Source organism: Thunnus thynnus, chromosome 13 (genome assembly GCF_963924715.1).
Source record: "Thunnus thynnus chromosome 13, fThuThy2.1, whole genome shotgun sequence".
NCBI lineage: Eukaryota > Metazoa > Chordata > Actinopteri > Scombriformes > Scombridae > Thunnus > Thunnus thynnus.
In genome coordinates, this window is record NC_089529.1 from 15,603,242 (window position 1) to 15,622,734 (window position 19,493).

General features: G+C 40.3%; 3 protein-coding genes across 3 annotated transcripts in view; 1 reads left to right on the forward strand and 2 right to left on the reverse strand.

Annotated features, from left to right (window-relative positions):
* Nucleotides 1–228: 228 nt before the first annotated feature.
* rfc3 (replication factor C (activator 1) 3) lies at nt 229–3,994 on the forward strand. The gene is made up of 9 exons (XM_067608261.1): nt 229–431; nt 1,555–1,692; nt 2,015–2,082; nt 2,283–2,380; nt 2,592–2,773; nt 2,866–3,002; nt 3,098–3,196; nt 3,283–3,352; nt 3,472–3,994. The coding sequence occupies exons 1-9, from the start codon at nt 345–347 to the stop codon at nt 3,661–3,663; spliced, it is 1,071 nt and encodes a 356-aa protein (XP_067464362.1). The 5' UTR covers nt 229–344; the 3' UTR covers nt 3,664–3,994.
* Nucleotides 3,995–5,049: 1,055 nt separating this feature from the next.
* kl (klotho) lies at nt 5,050–15,264 on the reverse strand. Its single transcript, XM_067608258.1, has 13 exons — nt 14,426–15,264; nt 12,989–13,419; nt 12,794–12,873; nt 12,514–12,676; nt 11,808–11,913; nt 11,092–11,241; nt 10,311–10,546; nt 9,566–9,761; nt 8,901–9,079; nt 8,098–8,205; nt 6,984–7,089; nt 6,694–6,820; nt 5,050–5,788 (listed from the first exon to the last, which is right to left on the reverse strand). The coding sequence occupies exons 1-13, from the start codon at nt 15,140–15,142 to the stop codon at nt 5,454–5,456; spliced, it is 2,934 nt and encodes a 977-aa protein (XP_067464359.1). The 5' UTR covers nt 15,143–15,264; the 3' UTR covers nt 5,050–5,453.
* Nucleotides 15,265–18,519: 3,255 nt separating this feature from the next.
* The window catches only part of pds5b (PDS5 cohesin associated factor B), a 38,452-nt gene continuing 37,478 nt past the window's right edge, over nt 18,520–19,493 (reverse strand). Inside the window, exon 35 of the mRNA XM_067608267.1 lies at nt 18,520–19,403. Coding sequence (XP_067464368.1) covers nt 19,371–19,403 — 33 coding nt within the window. The 3' untranslated portion in view covers nt 18,520–19,370. The remainder of the gene's footprint in view (nt 19,404–19,493) is intronic.

Consider the following 19,493-nt stretch of genomic DNA (forward strand, 5'->3'; position numbering starts at 1 on the left):
CTGCACAGCAGAATAATGCTACTAAAAGTGTTATATAAAACTAGTAGCCTACATTATGATATAACACTCTGTTAAAATGCATTCACGAACAGTCTGTTGTTATCAGTCACAGGGCTGCTGTTTATGTTGCCACTTACCGATGGAAAGCACCTTTTCTCCATTATTGTCCAGCTCTTATAAAGTTTTTTTTTTTCCTGCAGCATTTTTGACCCCGTTGACTCGCCGTAGCTGAAAAGGAAACAGCAGCGCGGGTTGTGTGAATGATATTTCGCGGGAGATCAGCAGCTAGCTGCAGGTTGTCTGCTGTCAACACGAACAATAACAGTCTCTAAACTCATAACGCAATGAGTTTGTGGGTGGACAAATATCGACCGACTTCCCTCGGGAAACTAGACTATCATAAAGAACAAGCAGTTCAGCTGAAAAATCTGGTAAGAGAAACTTCTTCATGCTCGCTGTTTATTCAGGCTAACAGCAGCAACAGTTAGCTAGTTTAGCTTGTGTTACCAAGAGAAATGATTTCCAGTGCTGGTCAGTCTTTGATAACTTTATTCATTTAATTGCGTGTAAATGTCATTTGAAGCTAGTTTAATAGTCAAAGCACTGACTGTTCATCATATCACTTGTTTGGGAGTAAGTTAACGTCATTAACGTGACTCACAATAAAGCTGCAACTAACGATTGTTTTCATCCTCGATTCATCATTCGATCTATACATTGCCAAACAATTGTGAAAAATGTCCATCAAATGCTAGATAAAACATACTCACAACACAAGGTGCTCTTTACTTGGTGTCTCCAAAGCTTTCAGCCACGTTTCTTGGTCTTCCTCAGCGGATATTATCAGGTTTAATGGACTTTGTACCTTGTGTTGCTCATTTATTGTCAAGCTGCTGTTTCTAAAATCAAAATCCTCAACTCAGATTGCAAGTGTTGTCCCACTCCAAACCAGCAAATACTGGTCTTGAGTGTCATGATTGCTTGTGTAGCTGACATGATTACTATTTTGATAATCGATTCAACATTTCAGTCATTTCTCCAGCAAAAATGCCAACAATTCTCTGTTAATAACATATCAAATGTGGGGATCTGTTGCGTTTCTTTTTATGATAGTAAACTGAATATCTTTATATTTTGAGGCTGTTGGTCGCCCAAAACAACACATTTGAAGATGTCAATTGGGACTACTGAAATAGGCGTATTTCACTTTTTTTGACGTTTCTACACGAAAAAACAACAATCAATTAATCAACTACTCTGGAAAATAAGTGGCAGATTGATTAATAATGATAATAATCATCAGTTGCAGCCCTAATTACTAGAATCATCTCATAATGTGCCCTGTCGAATCTGAAGCCGAGCAAATACCTAATGACACATAATTGAAAGCATTTATTACACCAGGAGATTTTGTGAATATAGAGTGACTATTTATTTTTATCAAGCAACACTTTACTCCAAAACTCTCAGTGGTGGTCGAGTCATGAAACCGTGTAGTCCAGTGAGGTTTTAACTATCAACCAAAACCTCTTTGTGAATGTTTGTGTGTTTCAGGTTCAATGTGGCGACTTCCCACACTTGTTGGTGTACGGTCCATCGGGTGCGGGGAAGAAGACCCGCATCATGTGCCTGCTGAGGGAGCTGTATGGAGCTGGGGTGGAGAAGCTTCGCATTGAGCACCAGACCATCGTGGTGAGAGGGCCAATATGGAAATACTACACACCTGCAGTTTCTCCTCAATCTTAGTTTACTACTGTCTAAAACCATGTCTAAAGGAATATTGACGTGCCCTTAAAACAGAACAAACTCATCACTCTGAGAAGCAGCACATTTCTGTAGCGTCAGAGACTGTGTGCTGTGACAACTTAAGCAAGACTTAATGAAAAACATCCACATGTTGCACTGTGGACTGTTGTTACCGACAGTGAATCGGTCAACCAACACAGTTCCAAACACACACTTACACACACATTTAGGCTTAGTTACATCACTCTTTTGTATTTTTTGTCTCCAGGCTCCTTCAAAGAAGAAAATCGAAATCAACACAATAGCCAGCAACTATCACTTGGAAGTGAACGCAAGGTAAAGTACATTTACTGCAGTATAGTTTGGATATACTTGTACTTTTCTACTTCACTATATTTCAGAAAGAATGAAAGTACTTTTGACTCTATTACCCTTATTTGACAGCTGTAGCTACTTATCAAAAGGTCTTTATGGTTGAGGTAAGGCATAAAAATCATATATTATGTGACTTAAGTATTTTGTTCTGTCTTGTACAGTGATGCAGGAAACCAGGACCGTGTGGTGATTCAAGAGCTGATTAAAACCGTGGCTCAGTCTCAGCAGATTCAGTCAAGCACCCAGAGAGAGTTTAAAGGTAAAAACACACACATTGCTTTGTGCCAGTTCAACCTGTAAAGGCTGGTCCATGTTTTAGAGCAACTGTCCTAACAGGATAAATAAATGTATGCTTATTTAATCATCCATTTAAAAACAATAAAAAATCAATCAACAGAGGATCATTATTTCCTTATGAATTAGCTCTCCTTGATGCAACCCTCTGTAATAATTGGAACATTTGCTCTTAGTGGTGTTGCTCACAGAGGTGGACAGGCTCACGAAGGACGCCCAGCATGCTTTGCGTCGAACAATGGAAAAGTACATGGCCACCTGCCGTCTCATCCTCTACTCTAACTCCACCTCCAAAGTCATCGGGCCGATTCGGAGTCGTTGTCTGGCCATCCGAGTTCCTCTGCCCAGCACAGAAGAGGTAAAACAGATGAGGTGGTTTAGTTTATCCTTTAGTAAATATCTGAAAATGACATAATTGAGTGCCTGAAATGTGTTTTTCCTGTTTTCCAGGTCTGTAACGTTCTAACATCAGTCTGTAAGAAGGAGGGTCTGCTCCTCCCACCCGAGCTGGCCAAGCAGATCAGCGAGAAGTCTGGCCGCAACCTTCGCAAAGCCCTTTTGATGTGTGAGGCCTGCAGAGTGCAGCAGTAAGTGTGCACAAACCTTATTATCATTCTTCTTTAGTGTGGAATATCATCTTTGAAAAGTATCTGCGTATTTAGCCTGTGTTAACCTTCCCCAGGTATCCATTCTCAGTGGACCAAGACGTCCCAGAGACGGACTGGGAGGTTTACCTCAGAGAAACAGCGAACGCCATCGTCAGCCAGCAGAGCCCTCAGAGGTAGGCCCGGCTGAGAGAGAGAGAGAGGAGTAAATCAGACTTGTGGGGATATTTTAATGCTGAATCGCCATCTTTTTCTGTTCCAGGTTGTTGGAGGTCCGAGCCCGGCTGTACGAGCTGCTGACTCACTGCATCCCTCCTGACATCATCATGAAGGTACTGATCACTACACCTCATCTCCTATCAAAGTGTTGAAAGGGTTATTTTAGTAATATCTAAGGTAATGAGTTATCATTTTTATAATTGCTGAATATCCTCATTCAATCGTCCAACAGGGTCTGGTCACAGAGTTGCTGAGTAACTGCGATGGCCAGCTGAAGACAGAGGTGGCCCACATGGCAGCTTACTACGAACACAGACTGCAGCTGGGCAACAAAGCTATCTACCACCTAGAGGCCTTCACAGCCAAGTTCATGGCCATCTACAAGAAGTTCATGGAAGATGGTCTGGATGCCATGATGTTTTGACTCTGAATGGACTCAAATACAGATACTTTTCCCCAACAAGGTTCAATCGCCCTTATTGGTTTACTGATATGTCGCCTTTTCGCCCGAACAACTGTATCAGTGACTTAAAGAATCAGAATTACATCTGTATTTTTTAAGGCATCATGGTGATAATGACACATTTGACCTCACCAACTTGGCACTATTATAAAATGTGTAAACCTTGAATTGTTGCTCCAGTGGTGTAAAATATTAAATACTAAAATAGCATTTTTGATAGTGGCGGTAGCAGGTAATCGTTTGTAAAAATGTACATCATAACATTACAATAAAGTTCTTGTTTACAAAGTGAGCTGTTCCTCTGTGGATATCTGACATAACATGGATTGTATTACCATGAACGGACAAAATACTGAATAATTGCAATTTAATACTTGATGTTACATTGGGAGACCTGTCACCTCAACCTGATGGAGCATCACTCCTGCAATCGTAATGAGCATGACGAGAACATGACACTGCCTTACAGTGCTGTCTGATGTTGCACTAAGGCTCCAAGTACAATAATGCTAATTCTACACAGGAACGGGTTCTACTATTTTTTTTGATAATGATGACTGGACCAGAAGCTTTTTTTGTTTTCGTCAGACTGGAGACAACATGCAAAAAAGGTTCTCAGCCAATATTTTTTTTTAACCTGCTTGTTGAAGCAAATTTATTAAGCTGAGCACTAAGCACAAATAACCAAATACTCATTACAGTCACAAAACTGTACAAGCTAGTCAAAATAAGAGTCACATTATTCAACAAATATGTTAAAAAGTCTTTTGAGGTGTTCTGTCCACCCATAAACAGGTATGTAAAATGATTTCTTTTAGGTAACTTCTCCATTGACTTCTATGGGGAAAACCTTAGCAGCATAGTGGAGTGCAAGGGGTCTCAGCAAAAAATGAAAAATGGTCGACCCTTGACTTTCTAAACAGCATCAACTCTCAAACAAGCAGTTTTGATAAGGTAGCTCTGTGATCTTCAACATCCTCTGAAACTGGTCATGTGCAACTTTTGTCTATAGAGTCAAATAAATCATTTTTAATGCTACTGTATTACATCCCATCTGCAGCTGATTGTAGGATTTGAACGCAGTTCCTCTGAGTTTTTTGTGTTTTTCATAAGTTGTCATGAGTATCCAGTCTTTCCCATCATTATGCTGAATGTTTATGACACTGATGGCTCTGTATCTGAAATTTAATATATGTGGAATTGGACAATTTGCTGCCTCATTGATTGCAAAACTAACCAGGCAACTGTCATATCTCACTTAATACAGTCACATAAGCCAAAACTTAAATTAAATAGTCTGTGGAGCTTCCTTTGTGATTGTGGTTTCAGATACTTGCTTCATAGTCCTTTTTCTTGTTTTATCTTCTCCACATCTGAGCCTTAGTGGAAGGAGGGTTAAGTTTGGACTCTTAGTCATTTATAAAATTGATACTCCATCTAGTCACTATGCAATATTCTAAAAACAGAGAAGCGTGTAAGTTTGGAAAATTATCTAAAAATATCAAGAATATTGTGACAATTTTGGGTTTATAAACTGTAAAAGGTGGCTAGCAGGTTTTGTAACATATTTACATCAACTTTACATGACATTAAATAACAAATAAAATGTGAGGATGATTGGTCCATTTTCCTAATTCAGACTTCATTTAACAAAAAGTTCAAAAGAACTAAAATTTAAGATTGACATCAAGACAGAACTCTACACTTTTTCCTAATTTTTTGAGAAGAAAAAGTTCCTACAGTCACAATCATCAGTAACACTCCTTGTGTCTCTTGGCTGTGTAGTAGATGATGAGGCCCAGGGTGATCAGTACCCCTGAGCCCACCAGAGTCAGGAAGCCCACCACAGGCCTCTTGACCAGAACGTGGCAGCCTGAGCAGGGCTGAGGCAGCCTGGGACACTGCTGAGGTGCAGCTCCTTGAATGGGGAAGCCGTTGTGCTCGATGATGTTGTGATAGTTGGAGAGAGAGGCCTTGACGATGACCTCTTCATGGACGTGTCCGTAGAAGCCAAACCCGGGGTCCCTTTGGTCGCTCAGGGCGTAAGCAAAGTAGCCCTTCAGGTTTACGCCGTCCAGAGTGTACGCTGAGGTGGGACAGAGGAACATGTGAGCTGTTAGGATTAATTTTCATTGGTTGGGTGGGTGATAGCTGTAAAAAAAAGAACAGAAAGTTTGTAGATTGGAAAAGTAGTAATAGTATACAGCTGTGGAAAGTAACTTCTGTATGCTAATTACAAGTACCACTCTCATACCATGTACTTTTGAATTTTTGCTTATTTTAAACCCATTTGGACACTATTAAAATATGTTTCTCATAAACAATTTTTCTAGTTATAATTTATGGAAAATGGCTCATAATTATTATTGATGTTAGTTTGACTACATTGTAACTACAAGGTATTTGTCAGAATTTATTTTTATGTATTTATTTTCCTCTCACCATAAATACACAAAAATGTTGCCTGATAAATAATATTTAGCTGGAACAAGTCAAAGATCTCATAAAGCAGAATAAGCAAATGCTTCATGTGTTGTTGTTGTTTTTGTATTTTAGACACAAATACATGCAAACTGTTTTCTGTGGGTGGTTGCCAGTTAGTGAAGCCAGCACACACTACAACATTATACAAAACTATGTGAACCTAATAGTCTGAAACTGCAAGTCAAGGTCTCCACTGAGTGTTACCTCATAAACTTTACAAGGACAGGTAACTGGAGCAACAGTAACCTTGACTCAGCGATTCAGTGTAAAGTGTGTATCTCTGTTTATATTTGCGTGTGTGGGTGCTTCTGAGGCAGCTGACTATTCAGAGGTCAGTGACCTAAATACCTGTCTAATAATTAAGCTCTACAGAGGCAATATGATGAAAGTTGTTGACCAGTAAGGGGGAAAAACTTCTACCACTCTGAAGGATTAATCACAGTGCGGTGATGACAATATTTGGCTCAAGTGCATTAAATCAGTCCAATAATATCCAAACAGTCTGACCCTTCAGTGCCTCATTGATGTAGTTGTACAGGTAGTAGACTCTTAGGCTGTCTTTGAAGCGGGCTGGGTCTTCCTGGACCCCGTTGGCCATCACATAGACCGGCACATCACAGTAGTGCTCCTTCACCTTACACAGCATGATGGAAATGTTAGTTTATCACACTGAAACAAAAATTTATTTGAGTTGTGATTCAGTAAGTAAGTAACACATCGGAGTAGAACAAGACTACATGAACAAACATGATGACTTGAGTCTGCATCACAACCAGCCATCAAATAAACAGTCTTACCCAGTTGAGGGCTTTTCTCAGGCCCCAGGGCACAACAGGCCTGGGCGACATAATCCATGTAGTGTCTATCATGTGTTGGACTTCCAGCATTGCTGTGTAGGTGTACCTGCAGACATGGAGATGATACAGTAGCTGAGTATCATTAAAAAGAAAAAAAAAAAACCCACATTCTCCTCATGGGTTGTAATGCCAATCCCTCCAAGATTTTTTGTGATTGTTGTGATCAAATATGCTTGTAATGGTTTTTCTCAAAAATTGCAATGCAATTTGCAAGTTTTATGTGATTTTCTTGTGGTAAAATTGCAGGAATTGGCAAAAAATTGCAAGTCGAGGAAGAAATTGCGGGGTTTTTTTGTGCAAAATAGTTTGCTTCCACTTTCATGTAAAACATTTGGAAATTGTTTTGCATGGTATTTTGCAGTTATTTTTGTTGGTAAATGAAAGAAGTTCGCTTTCTTCATTGTGTGATTTCACCTGAATGCGCGATGCGTTGACATGTCACATTGGTTGTTTTGATTAGACTGACACAGGGAAGTGCGACGATTGGTAGTCTAATTCTCATGATAAAACCACATTTCCCATAAACCCCATCACTTCCTTTTTTGCTGTTTTTTCCGGCCAACCAGCATGCAGTTTGTTTTGATAATGAGAGGAGAGGCTGAAGAATTTTGCTAACTGTAAATAAGAATTTATTTTTGTTGATGAAGCGAGTTTTGTTTGGAAAGGCTACTTTGTGTCGTAATACCTTCAGCAGAACTCCTGTGAATCCGACCTGGTTGCACATAATATCAATACAAGATAGAGAATATTGATGGACTTGTCTTCCATTCTCATTGCAAGGTATGGACATTAAATTAACAATGATATATTGATGTCAAAATCTTCCTAGTAGCACCTTTAATGCAGAGAAATTGCAAGAATTTTGCAAAATTGCAAGCCCTCGCAAATATTGCGGAGATTGATTGAATTTGCATTAATTATTGTGATTGCAAGATTGTGATTTCCTGGAGGAAGCGTTCAATTCATGATTACTGTGAAGGGTGCTGTTGTCACTATCTAAATAAAAGCAAAAATGATCTTTAAAGAACAAGAGAAGGAGATGATTTTATCTTACGAGTCTTCCTTGGCATGAGTCACCAGCTTGGTGCTGAAGTGGCTGATGGCAAAGAAGTCATATGTCCCCTTAACTAACCCGCTGTCCTTCTCATTGAACACTGGCAGGCTGCGGAAAAACACACAGAAAAAATGGCATTTAATACAGGAGATGGTATGATGTATCAGTGGTATTTAAGAAGTCCAAGTTGGTAGATAGTTTTGGGTTTAACACATTGAGTATAAATTGTGTTAACTTAATATTAATGCCAAAGTATTCCATGAGCTTTTAAACTGATTTTCTACCTCCATGGAGGTTCTGATTTCTATTTATTTCACAAATCAAGACTTAGATAATCAATAAGTTATACTAAATAAGATAAAGTTATCTTATTGTTGCATGACAATGCAGGTGAGAGAGAGAAAACTGCTCCATACTTTTTAATCTCTTCATCCTTTAATCTATCAATCAATTTCTTTCATCGTTTAAAAAAAATGGTGCCAATTCATCTGGTTGATGTTGAGATATTTTACTGGATTAGTGAAAACTTTGACCTGCTGGCTGTGCTACGATTCATCATGTGGGCATAATGAATGTAAAAAGTGCTTCATCTCTCAGAATTTTCACAATATTACACCTTTGATTAATCCCAATTTATTTCGAAACCCTTTAATCTTGTTACAACCAGAAATACATCAACACCTCAAATTACACTGGCTAAATGATCTGAAAATGTTTCTTTACTGTGCCTGTAAACAGCAATGTTTATTCTGTAGCTAACAAAGAGACTGTGTAAGAAGTCTGGAGTATGAATGAAGTTGTACTCAAGAGAGTTGAGCTGACGCAGCCAGCTCCTCATTCCCAGAGGATAGTCCCCGCTGCCAAAGATCGGTTCGGCAAACCAGCCAACACGGAAGTCCAAAACCCTTTTAGCCGGTTCCACATCTTCACGGCTGAATGAAAAAGCCGGCTCTACCCAGTCCATGTGCAGAGCCAGAGACACCTGACACAAAACGCAAAACATGGCAGCACAGATGATCATCTGTAGTGTTTTCATTCTCCTATTCACTGAATTGATTCAACCTGAACGTAATTTATGAAAGCCTTTACATTTACTGTATTTACTGTAAAAAAAACACATTGTCAAAGCTAGCTCATGGTGAACTTTGGTGCATTTTATTTCAATTACACCAGAAAGAATCACCAATTCGGAATAAACAGAAGTAGCAGAAGTAGCAAGACCCAACATGGGAGACAAAAAAGAAATCCTACACACAAATTTCCTTAGTAGAGCAGAAAATCCAATAAAAAGATGTTCATGTGCTGGCAAATGCAAACAGCAAAGACTGCTTAATGCAACAAATATTTCTAAATTTTAAAAAAATGAGAATCTTGCAGATTACAACTTTTGGTGTAACATTTACAGGCACATATGAATCTATAAACTTTAAATGAGAATCTACAGACTCAACACAACAGTGGGACTGACCTTTCCGCCCTGCGTGTGTCTAAACTCGTCGTTGTATGCGTGCCAGGCCAGAGCGTGCGCTCGCAGCATCTGATGGCCCTCCTGGTAGCTCACCATCTCATCATTAGGCTCATTCAGGGTGATCCAGATCTTCACGTGGGCACCGAGTTCTCTGTAACAGAGTCTGGCGTAGGCTGCGAAGGCGTCTGGAGTCTCACTGAGAGACAAGTCAAATGAGTAAATTTTATTTCTACAGATATCACATTCTTTTTTATAATTTTTCATCTCAATATATAACAAACATACAATATATTATAACACTTATAATTACATGATCACTTATCTGGAATGTCATTATGGCCTAGCAGATTTCCATCCTAACAACACTACATGTTGTGCCAATAAAGCTGAAAATGCCATTACATCATATGATTTGATTCTCAATGAGATTTCAAATATTGTGATTACCAGGCTTAGTGTTATCTCTTTATCACAGGGAAAGGAAATTGCAGATGGCAGCTTACACCGTGGCAGTAAGTGATAAAAGATGGCTTCGTGTTGGTGGCAACAGGGACAGCATGTTCCCCGCAACATCACTGTATATTTACTTTAACGTCAGAGCAATCTGTGAATTATCATAAATTTTCATAACCGTTCATCATCGGGATGGTTTGTTGGTTCTGGGTGTTGAGGAGATTTCCACGTTCTAAGGGTCATAAAGCGTCTCATTGTTCATGTATAATATGTACTGGTCACTGTATCAGACCTGTTCAGCCACTTGTTGGCGGTATCCAGCGGGGCCGGCAGGCTGCTGCGCTGGCGAGTGTGGTGCCAGAGAGTGACCACGGGCGTGACATTGGCCTGCAGCAGCTGACGGGTGAAGCAGCGGTAGTAGCCCAGCAGGGTGGTGTTGGGATGAGCGACGTCGCCTGACGGCACCAGAGCCGACCAGTTCAAAGAGAAGTGGAAGTGGTTTACACCCACCTGCCGGATTTCATCCACCTAGAGAAAGGAAGGAGAGGATAAAAATACATACACACATACACATACAATCCTATTAAAAATTGTACCTTTTTAGTACAGAAGCTTGTCACTGGGGCAATTATAGACACGTTCTTGCAAATAAGTTTTTGAACTATCATTTATACTTCCAAAAGTACAAATATGTACCAATTACTACCAAGATGTTTTATACCAGCAAGTCTTCTCATGTTCTTGCAGCGTTTCAGACCTTCACCATTTCACAAATATGTACACCAAGTGACAAAAATGCTTAAATGACGGTATATTTATTAGCTGCTAGCAGCTAACACATATATATATATATATATATATATATAAATTAGCAGCTTTATTGTTTTTTGTTCTTCTTTGTCTTTTTTTTTGCATTCGGGATACCCTTGAACTGATGAACACTGTCAAATGTGTTTGATAGGTGCTTTTTCCCACCTATGCACTTTAACTGTACTTGTATTTCAGGCTGAACCGGGATTAATTTGTACTTAAACTACTCAAAAGTGAAATGTCAGACTGGTAGACAGACCCACCTGTTGCCGGATGGTGGCGTAATCAGCACAGTGTGCGGTTCGGCGTAAAGGTGGCGCACTGAAGCCTTCCAGCCTCATCAGCTCTCCGTTGTTGGAGATGTTCCACAAATAAACACTGGGGTCTGCAAACTGGCTGGGCGTGGTCTCCACCTACGACATGAAGAGAAACCAGTGTAAACATGCACTTGCCTCCCCTACAACGCCGTGTTTACCTGATACACACAGATGCAAATAAAGGCCAATTGGGTAAATTTGATAAAAACAGTCAGTCCCTGTGCTGTTTAGCTCAGCAGTCAGACCGTGTGAGGTTATGTGGTTTATGATTAAGAGAGAATGCATCGTCGTGGCTGTTCCTGAACTGGACTTTCACCATGAAAAATAATATACGGCACATAATGTAACTCAGACAAGGAGACTCTCATTTATTTTTCATTTATCTCTCTCGCGACACAAAATCAGAGAAGGAAATAGTAATAAATATGACTTAAAGTCCTAAATTAATGAGTAGAATTAAAGTAAAACAGAATGTTCACCAAATATTAGGTACACTTTTACTGAATCTCCAAACCAAAGTTAATACATAGTTAATGTTATCTATTTCTAAGGAAGTATCCTCGTTTATTATTATCCAACCTCCGCACTTTAGCACATTTGACCCTCCACAACTCCCCCCATCCCTCTGCAAATACAGTACACACACTCTCCACCCTCCCTACCTGTATGGAGTTGGCAGACACCCCCCAAGCAAAATCACACGGGAAGACTCCTTGTGCTGGTCTGTTCTCCGGCTGCTCAGGGAAACCATTCCTCTGGATGACATTTCTTTAGGAAAAAGCGATAATCATCACTTCAAGAGGAGCTGTGCTGAAAGTGAAACTATCTCTGTAATTGTAAGGCAACACAACATGTGTCAAAAAGACTAAATTGAAACCATAACTGCGGTTGTATCACACCATACTTTCCAAATTTAGAAACTAGTGGCATATAATGTTCATACATGTAAAGAGTTCTGATAGTTTCATGTTATTTATAATGTACAGAACAATTTAAGCAAGTTAGCACAATATCTTGGTCATCACATCTGTATTTAAAACATGATTAAACATTTGCTGTCAGTATTGGGACTGTTATCTATAATCTAGTGGTTGGGTTTGTTTACTTTTTGTTAAAATGTGGCAATTACTGGGCAATTTGAGCTGGATAAAGTTAATATCTAACTTAACACTTCAGGTGAATGAAGGGAGCAGATTTCCCCCCTTTTCATACTTTTCAACTGAGTCAACCGTCAGCTTCTTAAACTGAAGCTTGCAATGATTTACCTGTGGTGGACAAATAGAAGAACTAAGCTATTGTGAGTTAGTTTTTCTGCGTTTCGCCTTCGTTGTCACGAACACCACTGATGACATTACGACATGTAAACACCTGTAAAAGGTGGCAGATGTCTTTGGCTCCCTTTTCATGTCAGGAGTGTTGAAGTCAACATAGTAAAGTCCCCGTCGTATCCCGTACTCTCTGTGCCACTCAAAGCCATCTATCAGGGACCAGGCGGTGTATCCAATCACGTTCACTCCATCTATGACGATTGCTGTAAGTCAAACACAGACGGATTCAAGCTCAATGTGAGGACGTCAACTTACTTTTCCTCACTTTACTTTTACTCCAACTTCATGTGAAACGGTTCATGTTTACGTTTATCACTCACATTTAAGTGCCTCTGCGATGAACCTCTTGAGGTAGTACATGTGTTTTGGGTCTTCTGTCTTGGTGTTGCCGAGGACGTACCTGTGTCAAGTAGCAGTCAAAAAGAGACATGATCCACAACACAGCAAACACCAGGACCACAGGAGAACACACGAGAACATCAAACACTTGGAGACAAATCAACATGTAAACCTACCACCCACTCTGCACCACAAAGATGGGTGGCTTGTCGTACTCAGCGTTGACCCAGTAGAGCAGCATCCTCAGGTCCAGATCCTCCTGCTGTCCAAACTTCAGGCTGTCATTGATGAGCTGGAAGCTCAGGGCCGCTCCGTGCGAGAGGGCGAAGAAGTCCGCTGTTCCCCTCACCTGCTCCCTCTCCTCCTGGGTGAAGGAGGGCAGCCGTGAGCCCAGCCTCGCCTTCATGCAGGGGGGGTAGTCTCCGTCTGTGAACAGCGGCCGGGCAAACCAGCCCAGGACATGGTCCAGGGAGCACTGGCATTCCCGCAGGCTTTCCAGGCGGGTACGACTGGGCTTGATCCAGTGAGAGGCCAGCGCCATGGACAGCTTGCCCCGCTGCCGTGTTCGGTATTGGCGGTTGTAGAGATGCCATGCAGCTGCATGAGCCTGGAGGAGAGAGAGAGAGGTGGCAGTAAGAGAAGGTAAGAGGTGAGAAGGACCAAATGAAGGAAATAAATCAGTCAAACTTTATTTGTAAAGCACCTTTCATACAAGTTAACACAGTTCAAAGAGCTTTACAGGGGACTGATGAACTAATAAGACCAATAAGACGGTAAAACAGGAAGACTTCCTCACACTGAAATAAGAAAATAGAGATTCAAATGAAAAGATTGAAAAACATTAGAAGATTAGTGGGTCAATAAGAAATTATAAAGGTGAAATAATAAATAAAAACAATAATATAGTGTAGAATTAACTGGTAACTAAGTATGTTTACTGTACTCAAGCATACTACAGTATTTAGTACAGGTACTTTTATTTGAAAATTTCCATTTTATGCTTCTTTTTCACTTTCACACCATTTATTAATATTTTGCTTTTTACCCTCATTACATTTACTTGACAGATAAAGTTACTTTTCATCAATTTTTTTTTATCCAAAACATGCAATAATCTTGTAAAATATGATGCATAGTTGTAGATTAAACTATCCAACTATTAATAAAACTGTTTTCTCCACCTGCTGTGACAATAAAATGCTGCTTATACCTTAATGGATCAGTCACAATCATCCAAATGTGCAATAATAATTTAACACCCTGTAAAGGGCCATTCTGCACAATGCTTTTCGTAAATATTGTTTTTGCAGGCCTTAAACACTGTGATGTTTCTACATTCACTCAAGTAAATGACTAAAACTTCTTCTGCCACAGAATGTAAAACAATAAAAACACTAGAGACACTAGAACACAAGAGACAGAAAGATGACAAATAAATAGACTAAGATATCTGGCGACAGGCTAAAGGGGTTAGTATTTAAAGATTTCTCTCTCTGATAAGGCAGGAAATTATGATCACTTTCATACATTAAATTAAAGCTGCAAACATTCCTGATATGACAAGGAAAAAGAAAAAATAATAATTAAAAAAAAAAAAATCTAACTTTTCTGACCTTGAGGAGATTGTGTCCAACCCGAAATGGGAGATCAGGGTCGTTCTTTATCCCAGGAGCGACCACTCCTGTTCCATACCCGTGGCGCGCCACCACAAACGGGTTATCAATAGTGATCCAATACTTCACATCATCCCCGAAAGTCTGGAAACAGAAATCGGCGTAGTCCTTGAAAATCCCCACAAGCTCCGGGTTGCTCCAGCCGCCGAGGCTCTGCTGGAGATGATCCGGCAGGTCCCAGTGGTAGAGCGTCACCACCGGCTGCACACGGATCTCCTTCAGCCGCTTGATGAGCGTCCGGTAGTAGTTGGTGCCGATTTCGTTGTAACTCCCGCGGGTGCCGTTGGGAAATATCCTCGACCAGGAGAGGGAGAACCTGTAGTGGCTGACCCCGAGCTGCCTGATGGCTCGGATGTCGGCGTGGATGTTGTGGTAGCTGTCGCTGCCCACGTCTCCCGTGGCCATCCGGTTCCCACCGCGCGTAAAAGTGTCCCAAATGGAGAGCCCCTTGCCATCCTTCTCAAACGCGCCCTCCACCTGGTACGCAGCCGTGCCCACCGCCCAAATGAAGTTATTGGGGAAGGTATCGTAGAGGAAAGCCTCGTCACCTGGATAAGGCAGCTTACTGAAGCGTCCCCACGTTTTCAAACCAGCGTTGGGTTTTGCGGCCCCGCAGGTGAAGGCGAGAAAAGTCAAAAGGGCGAACAAACCACTCATGGTGCCTGTCAGTACTGGCCTCAGGTGTCCAGTTTTTGACTCCGATCTTCACTTAACCATGCTGGGAGGCTTTTCAGTGACTAAACAGCGGCTTGTGGAGCGCAGCCAGCCAGCTGTGAACCCACTACACGCCACCTCTCTAAATCTATCAATTATTAGCCAAAGCACCTGACGCACGAAGGTCTACAGGCACAGCACGATGTTAAGAGCCCCAAATGATCAATCTTTTGCAAAGCAGGGGCACGTTAGTCTCAGTAGTAACTCAAAGATCAATGAAGGGTGCTTATATTCATTTCTTATTTTGGGGTCTGCTCAGATGAGGCCTCAGTTTGACTTGACTTTGAAAACAAATCATTCAGAGGACAGAAGTGTGACCCAGGTGCAAAAAGCCCCTAATATGATCTCAGTTACGGCACCATTATCATACATCCTCTGCTGGCAGATCACCTCATAACTACATGTAAATGTCACATAAAGATAAAAAAAAAACCCTAAAAGAAACCTAATCTGCATTTCTCACTGCATCAAGTTCAAGTCAGGAGCGTGCAGGCAAAAGATGATGGGGGGGAGAGAGAGAGAGAGAGGGGTGAGGTGGGGGTGAGGAGAAGATATGCAAACAGCAGAGTCAGTGTACCCTGCTGCACCACGGTCACATTACTTCCTTATCTTCCTGCTTTCAGCACGGTTGCTTGGAAACTCAGGCCTCTTACTGCCGGCCATCTTTGTCCATATAGCACCTGCATAAATATGTGAGGAGGTGTGAGCCTGTTGGACTGTGTGTGTGTGTGTTGGAATAAGTTGACAGCTTGCACCTCAGGTCAAAATAGGATATTTCTGGTCTAGTAGAGATTTGAAGTCTGTAGTATTGAACACTTATAAGTTTTAGAATAAACAAATGATTATTTGTTTACAAAAGTTGTAACTAATACAGAAAAGGAGAAATACTGGCAGCAGGTGCAGGTATTTTGCCAAATGCATGATAATTATAAACCAGAGATGCAAAGATTAGTCAATAAACTGATTAGCTGCCAACTATTAAATCAATCACCAACTATTTTGATATTCAAATCATTGTTTTGAGTCATTTTCTAAGAGGAAAACATGTAACTTCTTTGATTCCAGCTTCCAAAATGTGAATATTTTCTGGTTTCTTTAGTCTTTTATGACAGTAAACTGAATATCTTTGAGGACGTCACCTTGGGCTTTGGGAAACAGTGAACGTTTTTCACCATTTTCTGATATTTTAAAGACCAAACAACTAATCGATTAATCAATAATGAAAATCATTGTTAGTTGCAGCCCTAAAATGCATATACACATATAATAAATGAATAGTATGGCAAGATATGTAAGATCTTTTTCATCATGTATGTTTAATAATGGATAAAAAGAAGAGTTTTCTTGAGGGCAGAGGTGACACCTTCACACACAGTTTGGTTGTGAATTTAACTTTTGGGGCAATTAAATCTGACTTTTGAGTTTTTTATTTAGATTCAGCACGTTGGTTACTTATTAAATCACTGCTGGTCTCATGACAGGTTTATATTTTGTCGGTGATCCTTTCCTGCACAGGTTTTGTATTTCCTAGACTTCTTAATTTGGTTATTTATACCTTTTAGCTGCCAATGCCTTTTTCTATAAAAAAAAGTTTCTCCCAGAATCAAGCAATTGGCAGTTCAAAGTTTTAACTTCTCTCCCTGAAACTGAGACTCATGACACATGTTCAATGATATGAGGGAGAACTAAGCTATTAAAATCATTATTGTACAATCAAATGTGTCATTAAAATGTGCATGTTTGTTGTTGGCTGCTTCTGGTTGACAGAGGTGAAGGATGGTGTCATTCATTGAGTTTGCCTCGACAGGCAGGTGGTTTATCGGAAACAGGGAAACAGACTCACCTGGCAGCTGAGCAGCATGTGATTATGGCCAGTCATGGATCATAACCAGCGGCAGAGTGTGATGTGTGTGTGTGTGTGGGCGTTTTTTTCCATCAGGCTGAGCTGCACTGGAAAGTTCAGATCTCAAGTGTACATGCATAAACAATGCAGAGTGCTGCCAGTCTCCATATAGAACACAGGAAGAAAACCATCCAGTGATGCTTAGCAGCCCCTAAAGCACAAACTGTTTGTGACTGGACTGTCTGTGTGGTTTAAGTCAACACTTTACACAAGTCAAATAATGAGATAATTGCCTGTTCAAATACAGGACGGATAATTCTGAACTTGGAGATGTGGAAAAAGAGGGAGACTGTCTGACATGCTGATCAAAACCAAACTTGAAGTTGGGTAAAACATCTTAGTTTGTCAGTTTCTATCCACATCAAACATGAAGTGTGTGTTGTGTTATGTGACGCTACACCTTATAAGCATGGATTCATTCCTTCTGGTAGGCTGCTAAGCTCCAAAACATTCAGAAGGTGTCGTGTCCATTTTTCTTTTTTCTGTGTTTGGCCTGACAACAAATAATATCTGCATCAAATGAAATTGTTCTTCAGCATTCACTAGCTGTGTTTTTGTACACGCTGGTGAATAAGCGACCGATAATTTGTACTTTTCATGATGATCAGCTCCAAAACGATCTGGCATCAATACCTCAAACACTTTCCGGTCATCTCACAGACTCTCTCCTTCCTGACAACACTCATCTGTCACAGAAAATGGTGTCATCAATTAAGCAATTTTTAGGAAAAAACAAAACCTTTTGAGTTACCTTGCGATGCAGCTGGATTTGCAAGATCACAACATCACCAGAGAATCCATCTCATCAGACTTCAAGTTACGCGCTTGTGTCTGAACCGCCGGCGGTTCGGAACAATCAGCATCTTATGAGGATTCTTGCGTGATCTTGCGAATCCAGCTGCCTCGCAAGGTAAGACGGTGATGACAGATGGTTCATCCAATCACCCGCCAAGTATTTTTTGAAAGCACTTGCCCTTTTCCAAACAGTTTCCAAGGACGACCTCTCACGTGGTTTCTGTGTAATGAACCATCTGGTGTGTCAGGTTACCTTTCGACTCCGACAGTTACAGCTGCCAAGTTCTCTCTGCCATGTGGTGCTTTAAACAGAACAATTCAGAACTTTTTGATTGGAAACATACGACTATTTGGACCTTTAGAGCATTTTCACTGCATTTTTTTTTTCAGTCGTATGGCAGGGCTCGATGTCTTTTCACCTGTGAACAAAGTTAATAAAGGCACTATATGCAGGGAAGAGTTACCTCAATACTTAAATAAATAAATAAAATGCTTCGAGCTGATTTTGTGATTCAAAATTCCTGATGTCCCGTTACACCTGAAGGCATCGTAGCTCGATTACGTTGACAAGCAAACCCCTTCAACCAAGACCTTAATGTGAAATAAAGAGAAATCAACCGTGTCAGGTTTTATAGAGAATTATATTGATACAACGGAGGATCTGACTGGGTGGATGTGGAGCCAAGTTAGCAGTGACGAACATTACAACCACAGCTGCTCATGACTTCTGTCTACCAGCAAGTACAAACCTAAAAATCAGACGCACACTACAATCTTTTCCAGAGGCAACTCTACATTTGGACAGTTTCTGACGTTTTTTTTTTTTTTTTTTTTAAATTTTTCAATACATGGTAAAAAAGGTATTAATATACAGAGCTGTAAACAAAAATGTATGTTTTCTTTTTTTCCTTTTTTTTTTTTTTTAAGTAAAATGACACAATTAACGTCACAAAAAAAAAAAAAAAAAAAAAAAAAAAGATAATGGTTAATCTCTTTCAGTTTTTAAAATTGGGACACAGAGGGAGGATTGATAAGCAATATTGCTTTATGGGAGCACTTTTAATAATATCAGCGGGTAAAGGCTTTACAGCATCCCCCCAGTCAGCATCAAACACAACAACAGAACATGAAACGGACATAAGAGACTATTTACAAGAATGAGCTTTTTTTTTTTTTTGTTTGTTTGTTTGTTTTTCTGTTAAAATTATTTCTACTTAATGTGGCGAACATCATCACAATGCAACACAATGCAACAACCCACAGCTGATGATACAGATGTACTGATGTAGTGTGCGTGTGGTATATGCAAGTGTGTGAATTTGTGTAACAGTAGGAGCGTCGGCGTATGAAAAGTTTAAAAAGTTCAGTGTCCATTTTTTTTTCTTTCTTACGTCACTCCTCCATGACGTTAGAGTAGACGCTGCCGTTTTCTTTTGTCCTCCATCGTTTGTTTTGTTTTTTTTTTTTTTTAGCTCATCTTCTTCGCCCTGCTGCTTTCTTGCGACCCTGGAGGAGAGAAAGAAAAATTAAAGTAGGGTGAAAACTGAGCTCATGAATCGCTCCACACTTCTTAAATTACTCTAAAACCCAGAAATC

Coding starts and splice junctions, on each gene's coding strand:
- rfc3 (XM_067608261.1), top strand. CDS start 345: ATGAGTTTGTGGGTGGACAAATATCGACCGACTTCCCTCGGGAAACTA. Junction 2,774..2,865: donor CTCTGCCCAGCACAGAAGAG/GTAAAACAGATG, acceptor CCTGTTTTCCAG/GTCTGTAACGTTCTAACATC. Junction 3,003..3,097: donor GAGGCCTGCAGAGTGCAGCA/GTAAGTGTGCAC, acceptor AACCTTCCCCAG/GTATCCATTCTCAGTGGACC.
- kl (XM_067608258.1), bottom strand. CDS start 15,142: ATGAGTGGTTTGTTCGCCCTTTTGACTTTTCTCGCCTTCACCTGCGGG. Junction 9,762..10,310: donor GCCAACAAGTGGCTGAACAG/GTCTGATACAGT, acceptor CTTGTCTCTCAG/TGAGACTCCAGACGCCTTCG. Junction 7,090..8,097: donor ACTCATGCCAAGGAAGACTC/GTAAGATAAAAT, acceptor CCATGTCTGCAG/GTACACCTACACAGCAATGC.